This window comes from Tribolium castaneum, chromosome 10 (assembly GCF_031307605.1).
Source record: "Tribolium castaneum strain GA2 chromosome 10, icTriCast1.1, whole genome shotgun sequence".
In the NCBI taxonomy this organism is placed as follows: domain Eukaryota; kingdom Metazoa; phylum Arthropoda; class Insecta; order Coleoptera; family Tenebrionidae; genus Tribolium; species Tribolium castaneum.
Genome location: NC_087403.1, coordinates 6,350,674 through 6,370,190, shown reverse-complemented (window position 1 = coordinate 6,370,190; position 19,517 = coordinate 6,350,674). Strand labels below are relative to the sequence as shown.

General features: G+C 39.8%; 2 protein-coding genes across 6 annotated transcripts; one reads left to right on the top strand and one right to left on the bottom strand.

Moving 5' to 3' along the window:
* Nucleotides 1–324: 324 nt before the first annotated feature.
* Nucleotides 325–1,432, top strand: LOC659747 (phosphoglycerate mutase 1). The gene is made up of 2 exons (XM_966024.4): nt 325–507; nt 594–1,432. The coding sequence occupies exons 1-2, from the start codon at nt 408–410 to the stop codon at nt 1,262–1,264; spliced, it is 771 nt and encodes a 256-aa protein (XP_971117.1). The 5' UTR covers nt 325–407; the 3' UTR covers nt 1,265–1,432.
* Nucleotides 1,433–2,150: 718 nt separating this feature from the next.
* kmr (kramer) lies at nt 2,151–18,677 on the bottom strand. 5 transcript variants are annotated; one of them, XM_015979444.2, is made up of 16 exons: nt 14,470–14,828; nt 13,754–14,418; nt 13,500–13,707; nt 12,256–13,447; nt 9,758–9,983; nt 7,007–9,472; nt 6,689–6,830; nt 6,561–6,639; nt 6,347–6,505; nt 5,624–5,722; nt 5,022–5,571; nt 4,565–4,747; nt 3,490–4,518; nt 3,295–3,441; nt 3,160–3,213; nt 2,151–3,092 (listed from the first exon to the last, which is right to left on the bottom strand). In XM_015979444.2, the coding sequence occupies exons 1-15, from the start codon at nt 14,499–14,501 to the stop codon at nt 3,188–3,190; spliced, it is 7,203 nt and encodes a 2,400-aa protein (XP_015834930.1). In that variant the 5' UTR covers nt 14,502–14,828; the 3' UTR covers nt 2,151–3,092; nt 3,160–3,187. The 5 variants fall into 5 exon arrangements, with proteins under 5 accessions (XP_015834930.1, XP_015834927.1, XP_008199386.1 ...); XM_015979441.2 differs by lacking the exons at nt 3,160–3,213; nt 14,470–14,828 and adding an exon at nt 17,769–18,677; XM_008201164.3 differs by lacking the exon at nt 3,160–3,213.
* Between the last annotated feature and the right edge of the window lie 840 nt (nt 18,678–19,517).

Below are 19,517 nucleotides of genomic sequence, written 5' to 3'. Positions count from 1 at the left end.
AATCTGATAATCTCCGATAATAAAACGAGTAAAAGCACAATCGCAAGGTTTCAAATGAAAATAAAGAAAATCATTTTAAGTAGAATAATGTTGCTGGCGCCATCTCTTAAACATCTCATCAAGTCATCAAGTCACAAAATGTATAGCTACACTTTTAGTGCAATTAATTAATATCCTTCATTGATAAGAAGTGTAGCAATCTAAAGAGAAAATTGTTAATAAAAAAAATGCGTACTTTCGGTTACGAACGTACGCACATTCAGGCACGTAAACATTATGGATATGGAGCACGACCCCCCCTCCAGTTCAAATATTACGCAAAGCTGATTGGTCAGTTGATAAAAACTCCGGAGGTCAAATTTGACACATTCATTTGAAAGCTTTAACAGTTTTTAAAGTAAAAAACCATGGCCCCGTACAAAATTGTGATGGTTCGTCATGGCGAGTCCGAATGGAACGAAAAGAATCTGTTTTGTGGGTGGTACGATGCAAATCTCAGCGAAAAAGGTGAGAAATTACCGGAAAATCCTCACGTCCTTGAATGACCTTGCCCACATAACCCTAAAAATTGTGCCCTTTTCCGTCTAAAACAGGCAAACAGGAAGCTGTCAGCGCCGGAAAAGCCCTCAAAGACGCCGGTTACAAATTCGACATTGCCTACACATCAGTATTAACACGCGCCCAAAATACCCTCCAATCAATTTTGAAGGAAATTGGGCAAACAGACCTGCCAGTGGTGAAGACCTGGCGGCTGAACGAGCGCCATTATGGGGGCCTGACCGGGCTAAACAAGGCCGAAACGGCCGCCAAATACGGCGATGAGCAGGTGGCTATTTGGCGGCGCAGCTTCGACGTTCCGCCCCCAGCCATGGAACCGGACCACCCCTACTACGAAAACATCGTCAAGGACCCCCGCTACAAGGACGGACCGGCCCCTGATCAGTTCCCGAAATATGAGTCACTCAAGCTCACAATTGAGCGCACTCTTCCCTTCTGGAACGACACAATCGTTCCCGAAATTAAAGCCGGCAAACAAATCCTCATTGCCGCCCATGGGAACAGTCTGCGTGGCATCGTCAAACATTTGGATCAAATGAGTGACGAGCAAATTATGAAACTGAACCTTCCCACTGGCATACCATTTGTCTACATCTTGGATGAGAACCTCAAACCCACAGCTAATGGCAGTCTTCAGTTCTTGGGGGATCCAGAAACAGTTAAAAAGGCCATGGAAGCGGTGGCCAACCAAGGCAAAGCCAAGTAAACGCCGGTTTACTGATATCGCTATTTATTCAGTGTCAGTGTGTAATATGTACGAAAAAATGGAAATAAAAGTCGTCTGAGATGTTTTATTATGGCAATTGTGAATGTTCAAGCTTCTTCAAAAAAATATTAATTTAACTATATTTAAATAAAGAAAAATAAAAAACAATTGCTGTTTTTTTGTCGGCGGAGTTATTCAGCTAGCATTTTCGCTTTATCTCCTGCGACTTCGCCAAGTAAGCAGAAGTGTTGTCCATTAGTTCACTTCTTTCAATATGCTATAGCAAAAGAGATAGTCACAAGTTGTATTTCAAAAATTTGAAATAAAGTAAAATTTCGTTTTATTATTCGAGTGATTTAAGTCGCAATGTAAAGGTTTTGTTGACCGAGAAATACATTTGAAAAAAACCGGCTTTGGGTCACAATATTAAATACAAAACAACTGTAACAAACCGCAGCATTAAATTTTTTAGATCATAAATGTCGCAAATATTCCTTCTAACGTTTTCTCGACATAATTCATAATTTGATGCGTTAATGATTATTGAATTGAGTTAGAGGTACTCTAAAAAATTTAAGCGATGTAACAAAAATCATTGAATGAGAGAATCTTTTTAGTTCGCACCTTAATTATCTAAAAGATTATAAATTTGTTAAAAGATGCTTACACAATTACGTCTTGATGTTCCGTTTATTCAGTTTGTGATTTGCTGTTGCCGCGAATATAATTTTAAATAAAAATCAGCATTTTATTGGTAAAGAGTCTGTAGTATCATGTCGGCTATAAAGCGCAACGATATCTCTTCCTTTGATTTATTCATTAACTTGTTTTATAATTTACATAATTAGCTTCGGTGATTTTTTTGGGGAGGTAGAGTTGAATAAACTACGTTTTCATATCGACTATATTTTTTACGTGATGGATACATTTTTACAAAAGCTGTTTTTCTCAAAAAATGGCAATAAATAAAAACAGTCTAATTACAAATAATGGACAGACTGTTATAGTCCAAATTCGTTCCAACATTTAATAAATTTGAGTAAGAAATAAAATTAAATCACAACGCTTTGTCAAAATAAAACAAATATATAAATAAGAGTATTCTCATAAGTACTTAAGATAAATCAGTTGATGACATCGAAATGCAGTTACCTTCACTTGAGATACTACTACAAAAATAGCTACGAGAGTGCTGTACGAACATTTCAACAGTGACTATACGGCCAATATTTGAACAAATATCGGCTATTGCTTGATTTGGTGTTCGTTTTACATTATTCGTCCACAATGTACATAATTACAGTAGTGAAGTGTACCTAATTATTGTGCTCAAGTGACAATAACCGTAATGACTGCCAACGTAAAAGAGACTTAACTAAGGCGTTATGGTTTGAACTAACCATCACCATCCCATATGAGCATAACTTGTAACTTACAAATACTGTAAACTTTCATATAAACAATATTAATACAATTAACTATGCAACATTGTACAACATAATTTACTTTAGTTAAAATAAGGAAAATAAAAATAAATACTTATTATTGTCTGGCACTCAGTTCTTTACAGTTACATTTCAAATATACACAGGGAGAGGAGCTCCTAATTACGTTAATACTGTATACTGAATGAGCCGTAATATATTTAAAATGTACGACAGGCCAAACGTTTGAACACAACCCTTGTAATTTGTACAATCAATAAAAATGAATTAACTGTAAAAGTTATCACGTTGTTGATACAGAGGCAAAGGCGTCACAGGCGAAGAGTCTTCCTCGTCTGTGCTTATCTGTTGAGGTTGAAGCGGCAGCGTGGCCAATGCTTTAACTGGAGAAAAAACCGCATTACTTTCAGGCAACACACGTCACAAAACATGCACATGCAAACAACAAACCTCAATCTAAGAGCAAACTTCAAGCCAACTACTGTTCATCGGGATTGTTGGTACCTATAAAAGAACACAAAAAATGCAACAAAACACACAACTTGCAGTAACTAACATGCAAAAAGAGCTGGTTGAGTCTCTCACCTGCAACGATTTTACTCATTTCCATAACTTGCTTGGCAAGTATCTGGTTTAACTGAAGCAAATGTTCTCTTTGCTTTTTCTCTTCTATCATTTTTGAGGTCGCCTTATTCGTTATGCTATTTGGTGTTTTATTGAATTTTTTCTCATCTGAAAAACAGGCCAGTTCAGCGGTGCAAACTACAAGTGGGTCTGTACCTGAAGCGAGATTCGACGAGCTGCTGCTGATTATGGCAGCGTCAGAGAGCATTTTCTTAATTGACTCGACTTTCCTTAACCTATGCTCCTGCTCTTCGGCAGATAATTGAGGTAATTGTTCAGGTATATATCTTTCAGGTATACTAATTTTATTTGGAGTTCCTAGAATATTATCAATGGTGCTTTCATTGTATTTAAGCTCTTTGCTGCTCAAAGTGGAGCGGACGACATCAGGGGTGTCGATTCGTTGCCTCAGCGCCCGCTCCATATCCAGGTCGTCCCGCGCCCTTCTGTCGTTACCAATCATCTTATCAAACGCGTTATCATCGGTTGGTAACTGGTTCAGACTCTTCATTATTAAATTGTTATGAGGGGCTGTGTAATGCCGACGTTTTTCCTTCGGTATCGCCCGCCGTTTTGTATATTTCGGAGTGTCTTGAATTGACATTTCGGTAATTATCTGGCGGGCAGCCTCGCTTTTGAATACGGGCGACAGCTCGGGCGATTTTTCTAAGCTATCTTCGACGCCCGAACTCGCCGCCCCATCGGTGTAAACCTGGGGTAAGCTAGGACTCGACAGCGAACTTTGCCGGCTTAGAACACCGCTGCTTTTGTCCGTTTCAAACGTCGGTGACATCACATTCGTCGAGCTTTGGGTTTTCTGGATAGGAGTGGGTCTGAACAGGACGCTAGAATTTTGCGACGAAGTGTCTTCCTCGACAAGGGCGTCCCACTTGCCGGTTGTGCTTTTCTCCCGGTCCCTTTGCCGTCTTTCTGACTCTCGTTTGACTATCCTCACTGTCTTAATTTCCTGCTTCTCGTGAGAGGCCAAATTTAAGTTCTGCATCGTATCGTCGCTCGTTGAATCGCTACGATTGTACAAATCGGCTTCCGTGTTTATGTACAACGGGGTTACGGAAACATCACTATTTAGTTGATTGTCCCAAGAATCGCCATGATCTACCGAGTTCATAGTGTCTAAATCAGTTTCACGCCAAAACGAGTTCACTTTTTTCTTATTACCGACATCTAAAAGTTGAAAGGTGGTAAACAGTCAGGGTTTTACTGCACTTACTTTGCGTCACGGCTGGTGAGTGCTTAATTTGTTGTTGTAAACTATTTGAGCGGTCAGTGAGTTGTCTAACTTGTAAACTAAGTTCCTGCCTTTGTTTTTGCAAGTCTCCGACTTTCTGTTGCACCCTTTGTAAGTCTGATTCTAACATAGCACTAGTACCCATAGCACAAGGCAAACTATCACCTGCGCAAAAACAAAACGAATAACACAAAAATCACACTGCAGGGGTTGGGAATGTTTGTACATATTTGTTGTGTATTGTACAAAGCGGACAGGACAGTGGGTTTGGCAATGTAAAGCAAAGCAATGTGCTCATGCAAAGGACACCTCATCCAAAAAACAGAAAAAAAAAAAGAAAAAGTCATCTTATGCTGCAACAAATACAACACGGTTAAGGTAGTATCATATAACAATAAGAAGGCAACGAAAAGACGAACCACGTCTTGGCTAAACATACCAGCGTTTGAAAACTGCGGCGAGCTTCTCTGTTGCCTCGAAATTTGCAGTTTTTGCTTTAAAATTAGTAACTCTTGTTCCAGTCTTGCATTTCCAGCTACAGTCTCTTCAAGTTTTTTAGAATTTTGAGCTAACATTAAGTGTACCCTGCTTAGTTCATTTTCTAAATTAACCTGCTGCTTTCTCGCTTCCTCGATCTCAGCAGGATCACTAAACCCCTTATTTAAACGATTCTTCAAGCCGCCTAAAGCCCGCTCAATGTCCTCTTTATCCTGCTGCAGGTTTTGCAGCGTTCCTGATTCCTCCTGGATCAGTTTGTCTAACTGGTAAAGCTGCTGAACCTTTTCTTGCAATTGCAAATGATTCAAATTTAATCTATTCCAGTCGCGTCTCTCCTCAGCTAAAAGACGGCGCTCTTGGATTTGTTGATTGAATTCTAAACGATCCCGAACATGAGGCGCTAATAAATTACGCTCGTTCGGCGATCGATATAAAGAACCTAGTTTGACCATGTTGTCAACAAGGTTTACCAAAGGCTTGCCCTTTTCGTACTAGAAAAAACCGAATTCGGGCACCGGACTTGAACACCAGAGAAACACTTACTTGTTTTTCTAGCTCGATTAAGTGCTGCTTGATCTGCTCCAGCTTTTGCAAATTTTCCAATCTTTTCGCCTGGTTCAGGAGCGATCCGTGCAGCTGCGCCTACCAAAAATACCATTTGCAAGATTTTGTTAAAACAAATATAAATACGAGGATGTTTTTCAAGGTCCGATATAAAACGTCAAAAATATCGAAAAGTTGTCAAGCTTTATAAAAACAGAAAATATATTAGTGAATAACTCAACTGTTTTGGTCAGTAAAAAATCTATGGCCATCTCTGTGTGCTACTACAATTTGTTTAATTGCCTTGAAAAAATAACACTCGTATTGAAGCTCCTGAGTTAAAATGTGTTTTTGCGCACTTCTAAATGCATATAAATTGATGTCAGGGCTAAGAACTCACTTGCATTTTTTTTACACCAACCGTGTACCCGTTGCGAACAATTTTGTAGAAATAAATAATATCATATAAACATTGTCCAGTGTCTGGTTCCAATTAAGTAAACTTAAAAAACTCACTTTTTGATCTTTTTGTGCCAGTTTTCAACAATCAACAATAATAATATTTAAGAAAATTAAAACTCTTTGCCCATTTGTAGCGATCTTTTGACATCAATTTAGATACGTGCCAGAGTTGGAATGTTAGAAAGGTACTAGCTGTTACATGTTTATTTCCTGATGTTAGTATAAGCCAACGGGGTTAGTTAAAATCGTTGAAAATCAAACCTGTATCGTATCGATTTCATTATATGCATTTTCGATGGCTTGTAACGTGTTAGAACTTTGTCTGCGCAACTGAATTAAGAGTAAAACGAGCTCTTCGTGCGTCCGACCGAGTAGTTCGCCAGCGGAAACATTCATTTTATCATTTAAAGGCCAATTTTCCTGATTGACAACAAAATGAAATCGGGGATAAGTCAGAATTACTTACTTTTCTAACCTTGTGCATGTGGGGATTCTCCATGCAGACATCGTGGTGATTTGGTCCTTGATTCAAGTAATAACCCTGTTGGTGCGGCCTGGAAGTCACACTGAAGTGCTTCAAATAAGATCAATCGAACGACTTACATATAATTCTCGTGCTCGCCTGCCCTCGCTAAATTCGTTACCGAACGTGATTGCATCGTTTGAGAGTTTGGAGTCCATATTCTTTTAGAAGAAATGGCTTTTGGAAACGTATCTCTCGTGTTTATAGATATTGAACCTGACGCTACAAATATTACGCTCAAGTTGTACAAAATGTGGCACTTGTCATCAAATTTTGATAAAATTTCATGAGAAGTAACTACCGGGGGCGTACTTTTTGACAATGCTTTATTTTGAAACAGAATGCGTCTACATCATGTATGTACATAATTTACATATAATAAACGTGGTTGAATATACCTGCTTGCTGGGTGTTGAAATCAACTGGTTCACTCCCATCACCTATTTCTAGCACCGTGTTATTACCCCTCGGGCCCTGCGAAGCCGTCATTTGGTCATCGGAAGGGGCACTCGAGAGCAAATCCCACTGCCTCAGCTTTTCTCTATCTATGATAAAACTCCCTTCCTTCCTGATCCCACTCTCCTCAGTCTTACTCTCCTCTTTCTTGGGCATATTGTACACGTTATCGTTCACATAAGTCACCCCTCGGGTGATTCCACGGGGGGACTTTTTCTGCACTTTCTTGCTCTCCCCAATGCTGTCCAAGTCGTCCATAGACTTCGTGTGTCTCTGACTGGCCGAGCGCAACCGCTCCCGCCAAATTGAATCCTCCTCCCACAAGTAACTCCCTTCCGCTATGTTATCAGAAGCGTTGTTGTCGATAATAAACGTGGAATCGGCTTGGTCGCCGCTCTCGCTGAACACGTTCTCCAGCAAGCCCTCCAGGGAGTGCGACCGGCGCACGTTGGTCTCGTTGTTCGTCATTTCCAAGCTGTTAAACTTGTCGATTTTCCGCGAGGGGTACAGATTTCGCGTCTCAGGACCACTTTCGGAAACCTTCAACCGCTTTAAAGTGTCCGACTCGTAAATGTTCTTCTTGTCGATGTGGCCCGACTTGTCTGTCAGATTGAGGAAATCAACAGATGCCGATCGTGCTTCAGCTGCGAGCTTGAACGTGTTGTCAATGATGTTTCTCGAGGAGTGAGCTTCGCGTAAATGGCTGTTGCACTTGATCGGGTTAATAATCCGCGTTATGTCTCTTTTGCTCCCGTTCATTGCGCCTCTCTGGTTGTTCAGAGTGAGGATGGTCGAGGTGCTGTCGGTGTTCGAGGCGTTCATTGACAAATCGGAGTAGTAGTAAGGGGCAGGTTGGCTGAAAGACGAGTTTGACGAAATGTCCCGCCTGTCGGAGAAATAGGACGAACTTGGCATTTCTTGAACACTGAGAGAACTGCTAATTCGTATGCTTGGAGTCGAGCGATTCGAGCCTTGCAAGAAGCCGCAAATTTCGGCCGAAGTGGAAGCCCGACTTTCGGCCCGCTTCTGATAGTCGTCACTAGTGTCGGACTTTTTGTCTAACTTTTCGCGACATCGGGCTATGTAAAAGTTTTCGTACTCGTGGAACTTCTTCGAGTCGTTTAAAATAGTGTCGTCGTTCAAGTGCAGGTCAGTTAGGTACTTGTCTAAGTCAACACTGTCGTCGAAATTGCCGTTCATTGAATCCAACTCGTCGCAAAATTCCTCGGAAACGGGACGTCGTTTCAACATTCTTTCATAGTCCACGTTCCGGGACAATGGCATGCGTAGTTCGACGTCGGAATCGCTGTTTTGTGACAGTCGGCTGTTTAGTCTAGCGTCCGTGTCGGTGTTAATGCTACAAATTGAGGAACTGTCGGCTTGTTTTTTGTCTAGTTCGACTTTCTGGTTGGTTACGATACTGTCGTCTGTGTTGTCCAGGTCTTCTAAAGGAGGTGGCGAGGTGGGGATTGGGGGCGGCGAAACTAACTCACTATCTGAGCTGTCCTGCAGCTCTGTAACTGTTTGACTGGCCCCTAAGTAGTAAGAAGCGGGCCGGAAATTATCAGAGAGGCTAAATCTAGGGTTGCTTGGAGCGTCCAAAGAATCTAAGTCTTTGGAGGCTTCGTCGTCAGCGTCCGAACTGTCGGACTTATTGCACGTCATTTTCGCCCGAGGCACAATTATGTCCGGGAGCTCTTTTTTGGAATTTTTCTCGGGGTTTTTAAGTTCCATGTACACAGGTTCGAATTTGCCCTCGTTAAAACAAACCATTTCGTATGGCTGTTGGTCGGTGAATTCCGGATTGAAGTTCGATTCTAGGAAGGAAATGTCGATGTTGTGTGTCATTTCGACGTAGGGGTTTTCTTCGCATTCGTTGAAAATGAGTGTGGAGTCGCTGTTTCTGGGTTCTAGGATGTTCTTTTTTGGGGTCATGGTCATATAGTTCTCTTCGGGGAGGTCTTTGATGGGAGTGGGAGGATTTTCGGCCTTTTCAGGCGAATTCGATTTTTTCCCGAATTCGGCCAGAATGCTCTTAACAAGTGCTCCGTTACTTTTGATTTCGGTTACGACTGGACTTGGTTCGAATTTGTCCGAGTACTCGGAGCGCAAACTGGAGACGTGGGCTCGATGTGAGGACTCTTTATTGCATTGTACTAAAGGTTTTGTAAATGTGCTTTCTTCACAGGCGTCATTCTCTTTGACTTCCTCAACCTCATTATTTGTGAAGTGTGAAATATCATGCATTGTGTCAGATTGAGTTAATGGCTTGTCAGGTTCCTTCAGAGTATTAAACACAGTGATAGAAGTGGTATGTACAGGTGTAAGTGATTCAGAATTATTCGGAAATGTGTCCAAGGTCCGTCCTGCCTGTGATTGCACATTTTCTTTGCTTCCCTCCTCATTTTCTGAACCGACCATAAAAAATTTTACAAATTTTACAAATAAAGAAGATCCTTTTCCAAATAAGTACATTAATTTGTTAGTAGAAAAAATTAAAGTTAATAGTTACCACCCGAAATGTTAGTTACAGAAGAGACCCAAGTTGTTCCAGGCAGGAAGGACCAGTGTAGACTACACCAAACCTGACACCAATTACACTAGACCTGAGAATTCTCAACTAACAGCTAACCAAAGATGAAATTCTCAGTTCCCAACTACACGGTACCACAAGACACAACTCATCTATTTACCTTCATCGTCCGAAGAATAACTGTTATACTGAGGCAAATTATTCACAGACCTCCTCCCGTCTGGGTACACGTTCGCCTGATTTTTAGACATGTACTCATTCTCCTGATTTTTACAATAATACTCAGGCCGTCCAGAGTACACCCTCTGGCTCTGAGCCTTCCGATTTAAAGGCGACTGTAACATTCTTTGCTTCCATTCAAGCAAGCGTTTCATTGACTCTTCCCGCTATAACAAATTACTTGTTTTAAACCGCTGATCCGATTATTCCTCGAACATTCGCTTAATACGTTAAATTACAATCATTATCTTTTATAAACCGCATAAACAACATAATTATAGCCGAAACAGGTCTGTCAATACCTAGAACCGAGTAAATCATTCTTTCGCATAAATAATAATCCGCTGTTCCGTCTTAATTAAATTAAATTCAATTTCAGCAACAGGTCAAATATCCTTTGATTTAGCGATGACCCGAGGCAAACTTTGCCAGAAAAACAAACAACCCCTTTGCCAAATCTTCCAAAACGTTTCACGTCATACACATTTAGCAATTTCAACCATCTGTTTTTTACTAAAACTGAATCCGCAGCACAATTTGCTCAAGCCAACAAACACAAGCTTTTAATTAAATATACAGCATTTTATATATTTCCACACACGAAACTAAATAAACCTGTACCTGAGATATTCAGAAATAATTTTTGAAAACAAAAATTTACAATCCAGAAACGAATCCCACAGTTTTACCCAACAGAGTGGTTATTTTATTATAGAACTTTATGTTATTTGCTATCTAATTGTTTAACGTATTTAATTAATTGTTTTCCATTTTTAACATCTTGAACGTGATATTAAGTTATCGTATTTTGCTTTACTGATATGTTAAAAAATTTACATTTGTTTTTTAAGTGAGCAGCTTTAACAAATAATTTAAACTGGCAGTATTCGAATAAAATTTGCCCATTCGTTGCAAAAAAAAGTTGGGGTTATTTTTTTAATTCGTTGCCAATCAGTTGGTGAATATTAGGTCTCAATAAAAAAACTGGGTTTTGTTTATTTTTTATTCATTTCATTGTATTATTAATATTATTATTATTCATTTACCCCACCTTGCAAATCAATTGGAAGAGGGGTGGAGCCTAAATTACGATTTGTTTAGCTCAGACACAGTAATCTGTCGTTTCTACAATTTCATTGGTTGACGCTTTTTTGCGGTCGAGATATTGGTCGAGGATTTACCGGTTTTTTGCATAGTCGCACCATTTTATCGTTCGTCTTTAAACGCCTGTTTGCTTTTCCGTGCTTAATGACATTATTAATTTTTAAATAGCCCCTTTCATACTTTGTTAAGTGGGACTGAGAAATTCAAAACAATTAGACCAGGTCATTTCGTTCAAAAAAAATTTGCTAAAATTTCAAAAATTACAAACAAAACATGGACACTTTGTCGCGCTGACAGTAAATTTCACCTGTTAATTGCAAGGTTTTATGCACTATTTGAAACAGAAATTTCAAAAAAAAGTATTATTATATAATGTTCAGAAAAAGAAACATAATTTTTCGAAATTCCTACGCTTCTACGAGCTCCGTCGTTCTAATTAAATACTAAATGTGTGTCCTTACTTTCCTCTAAAAATGTGCGCATTACCCTTATTTCCAGAATTGCAAATCCAATTGAAGAGGGGTGGATTAAGTTACGATTTGTTTAGCTGAGACACAATTACCCGCCTTTTCTACGATTCCATAGGTTGACCCTTTTTTGCGGTCGAGCATTTACCGGTTTTTTGCCTAGTTGCACCATTTTATTACAGCAATAAACGTGGTTCCATTTTAGGTACATATTTTAATTTCGCGGCTGATTGAATGATTTTCCAACGTCAAATTTATTTCATGATTATAATTTCCGTAATTGGGTTTAAAGCAACTAAAATATTATTTCCAATGTTTAGCTTAAAAAATTCACGAAAATATGTCTGAGGTGACCATATTTGCGGGCGTGGACAGAAGTTGGTAGGTACAGAATGTTGATTTTCTGTATTTAGAAGTTAGTTTCGGTTTCAACTTTCCAATGATTGTGTAGAAATGGTCAATTTCCCTTATCGTCCAATTGACATTGGCAACGATACGCACATGAGTTTGTTTTAAAATTATTAATAAAGCGTGGTTTTCGAGACCGCTTGGGTGTGCCCAGCTCGGTACATATCTTTTTGAAACTAACACACTGGGTGCCAGTCGAGTTATGTCAACGACAGAAGCAATAAAACCCGTAATTCATGAGCCATGTCATTATTAATCAATGGAATACGTGCTAATTAAGAAAATAATTACATCAAAGCGACCTTTCCGGATCTGGGTAACAATACGAAGAATGTATCCGTGCAGGTGCCGCGAAAAGAAATTTTAATAATTTATTACAAAAATGTCCGATGTTATCTCGGCTCTGTTATTTGTCAAGGTCCGCCAAACAATGCACGCTACATCAGATTGGAAAACCTACCTTTCTGTCGCCGTCCATGGCCATCGGTTTTCCGTCACCTTGCAGCCCATTCTGCGTCAATCGGGCACTCGCCGAGCGCGTAAACTGCTCATAGTCGCGACTTCGCATATCGTCGTAGTGGTGATAAGGGTCCTGCCTGGCAAACGCCGGGCTTACAGCATCGCGGGCACTGTCCAGCTCCTTCGACAGCGACCCTTCACTCAGCACACTCCGGCTCCGCACCGGCTGCATATCGCCGACTTGCAAGGTGTTAAAATCGATGGGCTGCGTATTCGACCGCATTAGCACAAAACTGTTCTCGTTCTCGGGGTACTTGCCCGCGAGGCGGGCCGAAGTCGTGTAGTACTTGGGCATTTTGGGGAGGTACTGTGCCGACTTGCGCATTTTTTCGGCGTAGCGCTCCTCCGAGTAGAAGTAGTTGTCACTATCGTTGCTGTTCCGGTTGATATCCAGGCTGGATTTAGGCCGCGGTTGCTGCCGGGTCAACACGCCGGGGTTCGGGTGCCGGTGGTTCAGCTCGTATTCGAGGAAGTCGGCGCTGTGGGGCCGGGAAATGGTCGGGCTTTTGCGCATTTGGGGCGCCATCTCCTTGGGCCCCAGCATGTGGACCGGGGTGTAGGAGCGGTAGGCTGGGTTCACCACCGGGTTGGACTTCTTGACGTGGCTGTAGGCGATCGGGCTGAGCGGGCGCTTGTACATCGATTGGTCGGCGTAGACGTCCTCGTAGTCGGTGGGGTGCCGGGGTTTCGCGGGGTTGAGCTTCGACCGGCCGTAGGTGTCTGGTGTTCTGCGTTCCATGTTTTGGGGGACGTTTTGGAGTTCCCTCGTCGGGGTGTAAACGTACTCCATGTGTTTCGGACGGTGGTGCAAGTACTCCGGCTGCGGGGATTGGGAATTGAGGTGGACGTGGCCGTAGATGTTGACGGGGGATTTGGCAATGTTCCTCATCATGTGGGGGTTATAGCGTTCTAGAACGTCAGGACTAGGCGAGGAGTAGCTGCCGTCGTTCAAACGGCGCGGTTTCGGGGGCGCGTTCGCGTAAAGGGGTTGATTGTATTGACTTAGTTCTTGCTGACTGGGGTTACTTAGGTCAGTCGTGTTGCTAGAAGAGTGCATGTGAACCGGAGTATTGCTGTCTTGATGCTCGGAATTATTATACATAGATGGCACAGGAGGAGCCGACTCGGTTTCACTAAAATCAAAAAAATGCAAATTCGGCCCAACAACTCACTTCGACCACATACACGTTACTTTGCAAGAGACAAGCTAAGTTAAGAACGCGTATCCATTGCATCATCAATTCTTGTGAATCAGCTGCTAATATATACGTCCTCATATTGGCATGTTCACACTTGAAGGCAAATTTTCGATTGACTTTATCTTCAGGTCCACAAATCGAAACTTTGTAAGACGGAAGTAAAATGGAACCTAGTAGTTTCTCCTCTTCGGGACCTAAAACCAACCACTGACAAACAAGCACAACACTTTAACCACTCACTTTTGTAATAAAATAAGCAATACTCGGACAAGACAAACCACCGCTTCTTCCACAGCATCAGCCCCTCGGAGCCTTGCTTGTGCAGCCACCCCTGCATGGTCACAGGGGCCTCCACGGGCCGCTTGGCCGAGGGTGACCTCAGCTGCGACGCATTGCTCGATTTTTTTCTCTCAACTGGCTCTTTTCTCACTTGGGGTTGCACGGGAGTTTTCTTTTGTGCTTCCGCTTTGTTTTGTTGGTGGTAGTGAACGGGGGGTTGATGCGGGACCCAGATTTGCGAGCTCGGTTGGGTGATTTGCGTGTGTGGATGTAAGGGTGGAGGTTGGTTCGCTTGTTGGTGCTGATGAACATAGTTTGGAAGATAATTTGTACTGTTGATTTGTTGGGGCGAAGGTTGCAAGTGTCTGTGGGTCGCTTGGGGGTACTGCTGATGCATATGGAAATGCAAGGGAGAGTTTAATTGCTGGTGGGGGTGGGTTTGGTTCACTTGGTGTTGGTGGTTGGGTATTTTCAAGCCGTACTGTAATAACCGGAGGTGTTGGGATGCGGTGTTGTGTTGATGGGAATGTTTTGGTATTGCTTCGTTTGGAGTAATTTCGTTACTTGGAGTAACTGAAGCATTGTGGTATAATCCCTTCTTGTTTTCCATACTGGTGGGGTCAAACCTACCAAAACAAATCATTAAATCACTTTATTTGTAATTAGTAAAGTAATACCAGTCCCACAATTGCCACAAACACGAGAACATATTTGCGCGATCAAATGTCAAGTTCTCGAACTAATGCGTGTAAATATTTAAAAACAAAAATAACCATCTTTCTAAATTTAAACCGGACCACAACATTTTAAATTCTATTCGTTGATGTAGGTCATAATGGTTGCTATTCGAATCTCATCGAAGACTAGTGATGCACTTTATTCAAATGGGACACAACACGAATTCACTCATTTTAACTAGTTTTACGACAACTACCCTACTCTAAACACAGTATCATTCATCACATAGTATACAATGATAACGGGGAGAAATAAAGCATTTCTGCTGAGGCCAAAAAGCTTACTGATCAGTGAATTGCAAAATGAGGAACGGCGCCACCGACGGCGCCGACGTAGAGCGCCGGCATTAAGATTTCAACCCTAATCCCTACTGAGGGTCGAACACCGAGCTAGTCATAGCTCGGATATTAAACCGAGAATATTCAGGCCGTAGGATAATAGCGCTCTCACCACCTATTCAAAAACGAAAAAGGAATGCCACTTTATATTTATGAAGACGGACAACTCTAAAACTGAAGTGAAAAAATGATTATTTTATTACGTTGGTTTTGCGCCATTGTAATGGCTTTATGACTTTCTTGTGTTATGGCGCTAATAATGCATCTAGAAATGGCAATAAAATTCCCGCGTTGACATTGAGTAACTGTGAAAATGTGGATAATTAAATTCCGAAAGGCAAGCGAAGAAAATTCACGTTCTTGACCTCGAACGCAATCTAAATAAAAACATGATAACACAACAATACCAATGACACACATCGGAATTTCCAAAATAGAATTTAGCGAAGAAAAAAAGCTGCGTTTCGCAGTATCCCTCCACACCTTTCTTAATCACTTGCAAAGCACGAGAAGCATTTCGTGTTAACAATAACCACGTGACACCGAGCTACAAGAGCTAATTAAAATTCATAGCAATTGTCGACAAAACAACTACCTACCTACTTTATTTGTCTATTGTAATTTAATTCTTACACAAGACGTCTATCGCATTGATATCACTGTATGACTTTCACGTAAACGAATATTGTGCCGAATAAAGAGAGGATCAGCTCTGAGTCACTTAGCGTTTTCGTCTATCTAGAACATATCCTTCTTCCAGGCATCTAATTACTTGTTCTTGTAAAAATACAAACAGGAATCGAGTAATAATGAACGGAAGACATAAAAGAAGAGAGAACGCTGGAGCGGAGCATCAAGCTACCAGTTCATTTCAATGTCAAAAGAAGTATTACTCAACGAAGAGAGGAATTTTCTTTCAAGATGAAAGACGAAAGAGCAACAATTCGAAAACTACAAACTTTGTCTCTCCCAGCAGAAAACGTGTTAGAAGTTACAAGCGAGTGATCACCCCGTTTATAGAAAACATGTCTTTTTGATTTTCTGTTCACCCGATATCATACGTCCATTGGCAAAAAACTAATTACACATTTATACTTCAATTCGCTACACATTTATTACGCCTGTGTTCCGAACATTACACTTCAATCACGATTTACTTTCGAATAATCGGAAACCGGAAATTTTGCATTTTAATCAACACTGTAGCAGAAAATTGCCTACTTTAATTTAAATAGACGAAACATTGTTTCCTCAAAATTCTTTTGTTTGAAATCGTCGCAACTAAATTGGAAATGGGACACATCGAGCATTCTCGACGAAGCAATTTCCGACTTTTTCTTTTCTCCATAAACACTACTTAATAGTAGATATTATATCAATTGATGCGACCTATATTCCATAAAAGCAAAAATAGATTTTTCATTCGCAAGCAACCAAGAAAATATTTTCCTTCATAGAAAGTGCAATAAATCTTGTTGATTAGTGGCCTATTTCTGTCATGAAAGGGTTCGCGTCTTGTGCTCAAATGTTCGAAAAGGAAAATTATAACTAATCTAATCTAACGTTACATTTATATAACTTATCGCAGAAATCTCAAGAATTTCCAGGCATACGTTTACAGCTTCCTGTACCGATTAAATAAGAATTGAAAAAACAAATAAGAATTTAAATAGTCACCAACGCAAGTATGGATTTTTTCAAATAGAGGAATAATAGCAGATCAATTTATTTACACGTCCGTTGCTACAGAAATACGGACACAGGTGTTTTGATTAATTTAAGGAATCAGTGAAATGATATTTCCGCCATATGGCCGTGTTTTCACTGTTTACATTAGACAGACAATCAGTGTGAACAAATCTGCAGCAAAGGAAGCGTTTTAGACACACTAAAACGTTCATCAACAACAATGGTCACAGATAATGATCTGCCTGTTAATAAAATTAAATTCGCTTTAATTTCCTTATCCATCTTTTGCGTATTACAGGAATAATCAATCTTTTTGTAGCCTTAATTAATCTTTACGAAAACAATAACATACATGTAATTCAAACAGATCTGTTTTATTGGTACTTCGTTAAATATAGTCGCGCTATTAACGTGGAGTGGAGAAAATAGCCTTAAAACCAAAAATAACACAAATTCTAGGCCAGGAAGACACTTTGAGTCAAGGTTAAAATCAGGGTGCGAATTACAAAAACGTGCATTTGGGTATAAGCTTGATGCTTCTAAATTAGGAGCCAATTTGAGTTAATTAATATACTAATGAGACTTTAATTGCTTATTATACAAAAATAAGAGTCATCAATCTTTATTGCATGAGAGTATTTTAAAGTAATTTTATCGACGAATTTAATTTATAAAATTCAATTTTGAAAAAATTTGAGGTGGTTTCCGGCGAAACGCCGACAGGAAACGCCAGACAAAACGTTAATTTTTATGGGTAATATATGCGAAATGTAAAATAAACAAATAATGAAATTAGTACTCATTTACACGCACTATCTACAATGTTAATAGGCTTAAAATGTCCAGCGAAACGTAACAGTTTTTCGTTGGAATTATCAAAATTAAGTCTGTGAGATTGTTGGTATTTTTAGGTGTGTTTGTTTGACTGTAGGTCTTCACGCAGAAGAATTAAGGAACTTGACATTTGATTGTGAAACACAAATAAGCAGTGTCTTTTAATCAGTAACCACATGTGCAATGTTTAATTTGGAAATATCGCATTGAGCCCACGAGAGAAAAATCCGTTTTTACTGAAACGTGTGGAACGAGAATAGTGTCGTGTCAAGGCACGTTGAATGATTAATACGTGATGAATGTGAAAGATGCTTATTTCTCAAGCCTGATTCGTGATAAGATAAGGAAAGCTCAAGCTCATCCATCACCTTCCTCACCTGCGATCATCCGCATGCTATATCCTGTGGTAGCAAGAGGCACATTTTCGAAAAACAACGCGAAAATAACAACAAACAACCTTGAAGTCGAAAACAGTTAGCATAACTCCGAGTTTATCCAAATCATGATGGGGAGGAGTACCTCGTTAGATTTTTCTACTTGTAATTGCCGAAAAGGTGCACAAACACATCACTCCCCGAGTTGAAATAGTTTGAGTTCATGCACTAAACAGTTCACTAGTTTGTGCTTCAGTTCACAGTACGGAACTACGTTAAAGTAGTGTTAAAGCAACCGAAAGCAACCAACCCACAAAGGAGTGGGAACAGGTAGTCAAGTTTAGTATCCTCGTATCTTGGCCATGCTGTAGCATGCATATGGCGCTGGCGCCCCTCTACAGCTTCAGACACCTGTTCTCGTCGAAAGTTAATTGTTGGGGTCATTTCCGACTAAATACTATGCCAACAATGATAACTAACAAAGCTTCCGATTGTTTCCTAGATGTACCTTGCCGGTGCCTCCACCATTTCCGCTACTTCGCTAATTGATAGTCCAGATATTTGACAAATTGGTACTTGTTTACGCAATGTACCTTTACCGGCAACTTAACGATGTATTCCCTAATTGCATGAAACAAAAAGTCGAAACATGTGGCAGCTAGTAAAGCCACCGGTAGCGGTGTATTAGGTAATAAGTGAGCTTAATGGTTTGTAACTAGTGGGGTTCTATACGCTATGTAACTAAAATAGCCATAAAATTGTAATGGTACATTGGAAACTGGCAGCAACCAGTTAAACTGACTTGGTACGACAGGCAAGCTCCATTGCCCATCGATAGATATGCTGTAGGTTCACAAACCAACTTGTGAACCAACGATGTGTCAAAATACTGAGAACAGCAAAATTTTTGCTTTGTAATTAATAAGTTATTGTGTACTTTGATATTGTTTAGCGGGCAAGATTTGTAATATATGGATACAGCGATCTTTATTAATAAACCTCGATACGTGTTTCAGCAACCACGTTGCCATCATCAGGACCATGATAATGCGTAGGTGTACGTTTTATTAATTTCCTCCCAATTAATAGTTTTTTAATAAACTAGTTTATTAATGAGGACGATAGTTGATTTTATTAATCGCCCATTATCAAACGAGTTTATTACAATATTTTTTCGTTGACTGTAAACTCTTTTTTTGTGACAAATTTAGAAACTAATTACAAATCAAAACCAATTTTCTCTTTTTTATTTTTTATTTTTTCAACACTTTCCATTCTTAAATTTGAACAATTGTAATATTAACAAGATTATTACAAATAACCAAAAATAATTGTGGATTATTAAAATGTATGATGTTAGCCGTCATTGTTTTTTTTTATTGTATAAAAATAACTGGTTGAACGTCAAAATCACAGTTACTTAATGAAAAAGAGTGTATTAATGACGTCTATTAATAAATCTTTTTTTAAATAAAATAATTCATTAATATCGAAATTAATAAACGGTCAACGAAAAAGATTTTTTTAATCTAAAGGGTTTAATAAAACCTCTTCCAGTAACTTGACAAAATTTTGCTAATGTTTCACCTATATTTCTTCGTGTTCCTTGGTTGGTTAAAATTTGTTTTGAGTATGTATTATCTGCGCTGAGCTCTGATGGTTGTAAGGTATAAGTAGATCCCTTAAAAATCCTGAGCAGTTTGGATATTCGGTTATACGTTGTATTATTTTTAAATGTTTTCATATTGCACA

Excerpts from the sequence above, each read along its gene's own strand:
- LOC659747 (XM_966024.4), top strand. The coding sequence starts at position 408 with ATGGCCCCGTACAAAATTGTGATGGTTCGTCATGGCGAGTCCGAATGG. Across the intron at positions 508-593 it reads TGCAAATCTCAGCGAAAAAG|GCAAACAGGAAGCTGTCAGC; the intron begins GTGAGAAATTAC and ends CGTCTAAAACAG.
- kmr (XM_008201164.3), bottom strand. The coding sequence starts at position 14,501 with ATGTTCTCGTGTTTGTGGCAATTGTGGGACTG. Across the intron at positions 13,708-13,753 it reads TTGCTTATTTTATTACAAAA|GTCCCGAAGAGGAGAAACTA; the intron begins GTGAGTGGTTAA and ends GGTTGGTTTTAG. Across the intron at positions 9,473-9,757 it reads TTATTCTTCGGACGATGAAG|AAAATGAGGAGGGAAGCAAA; the intron begins GTAAATAGATGA and ends TGGTCGGTTCAG.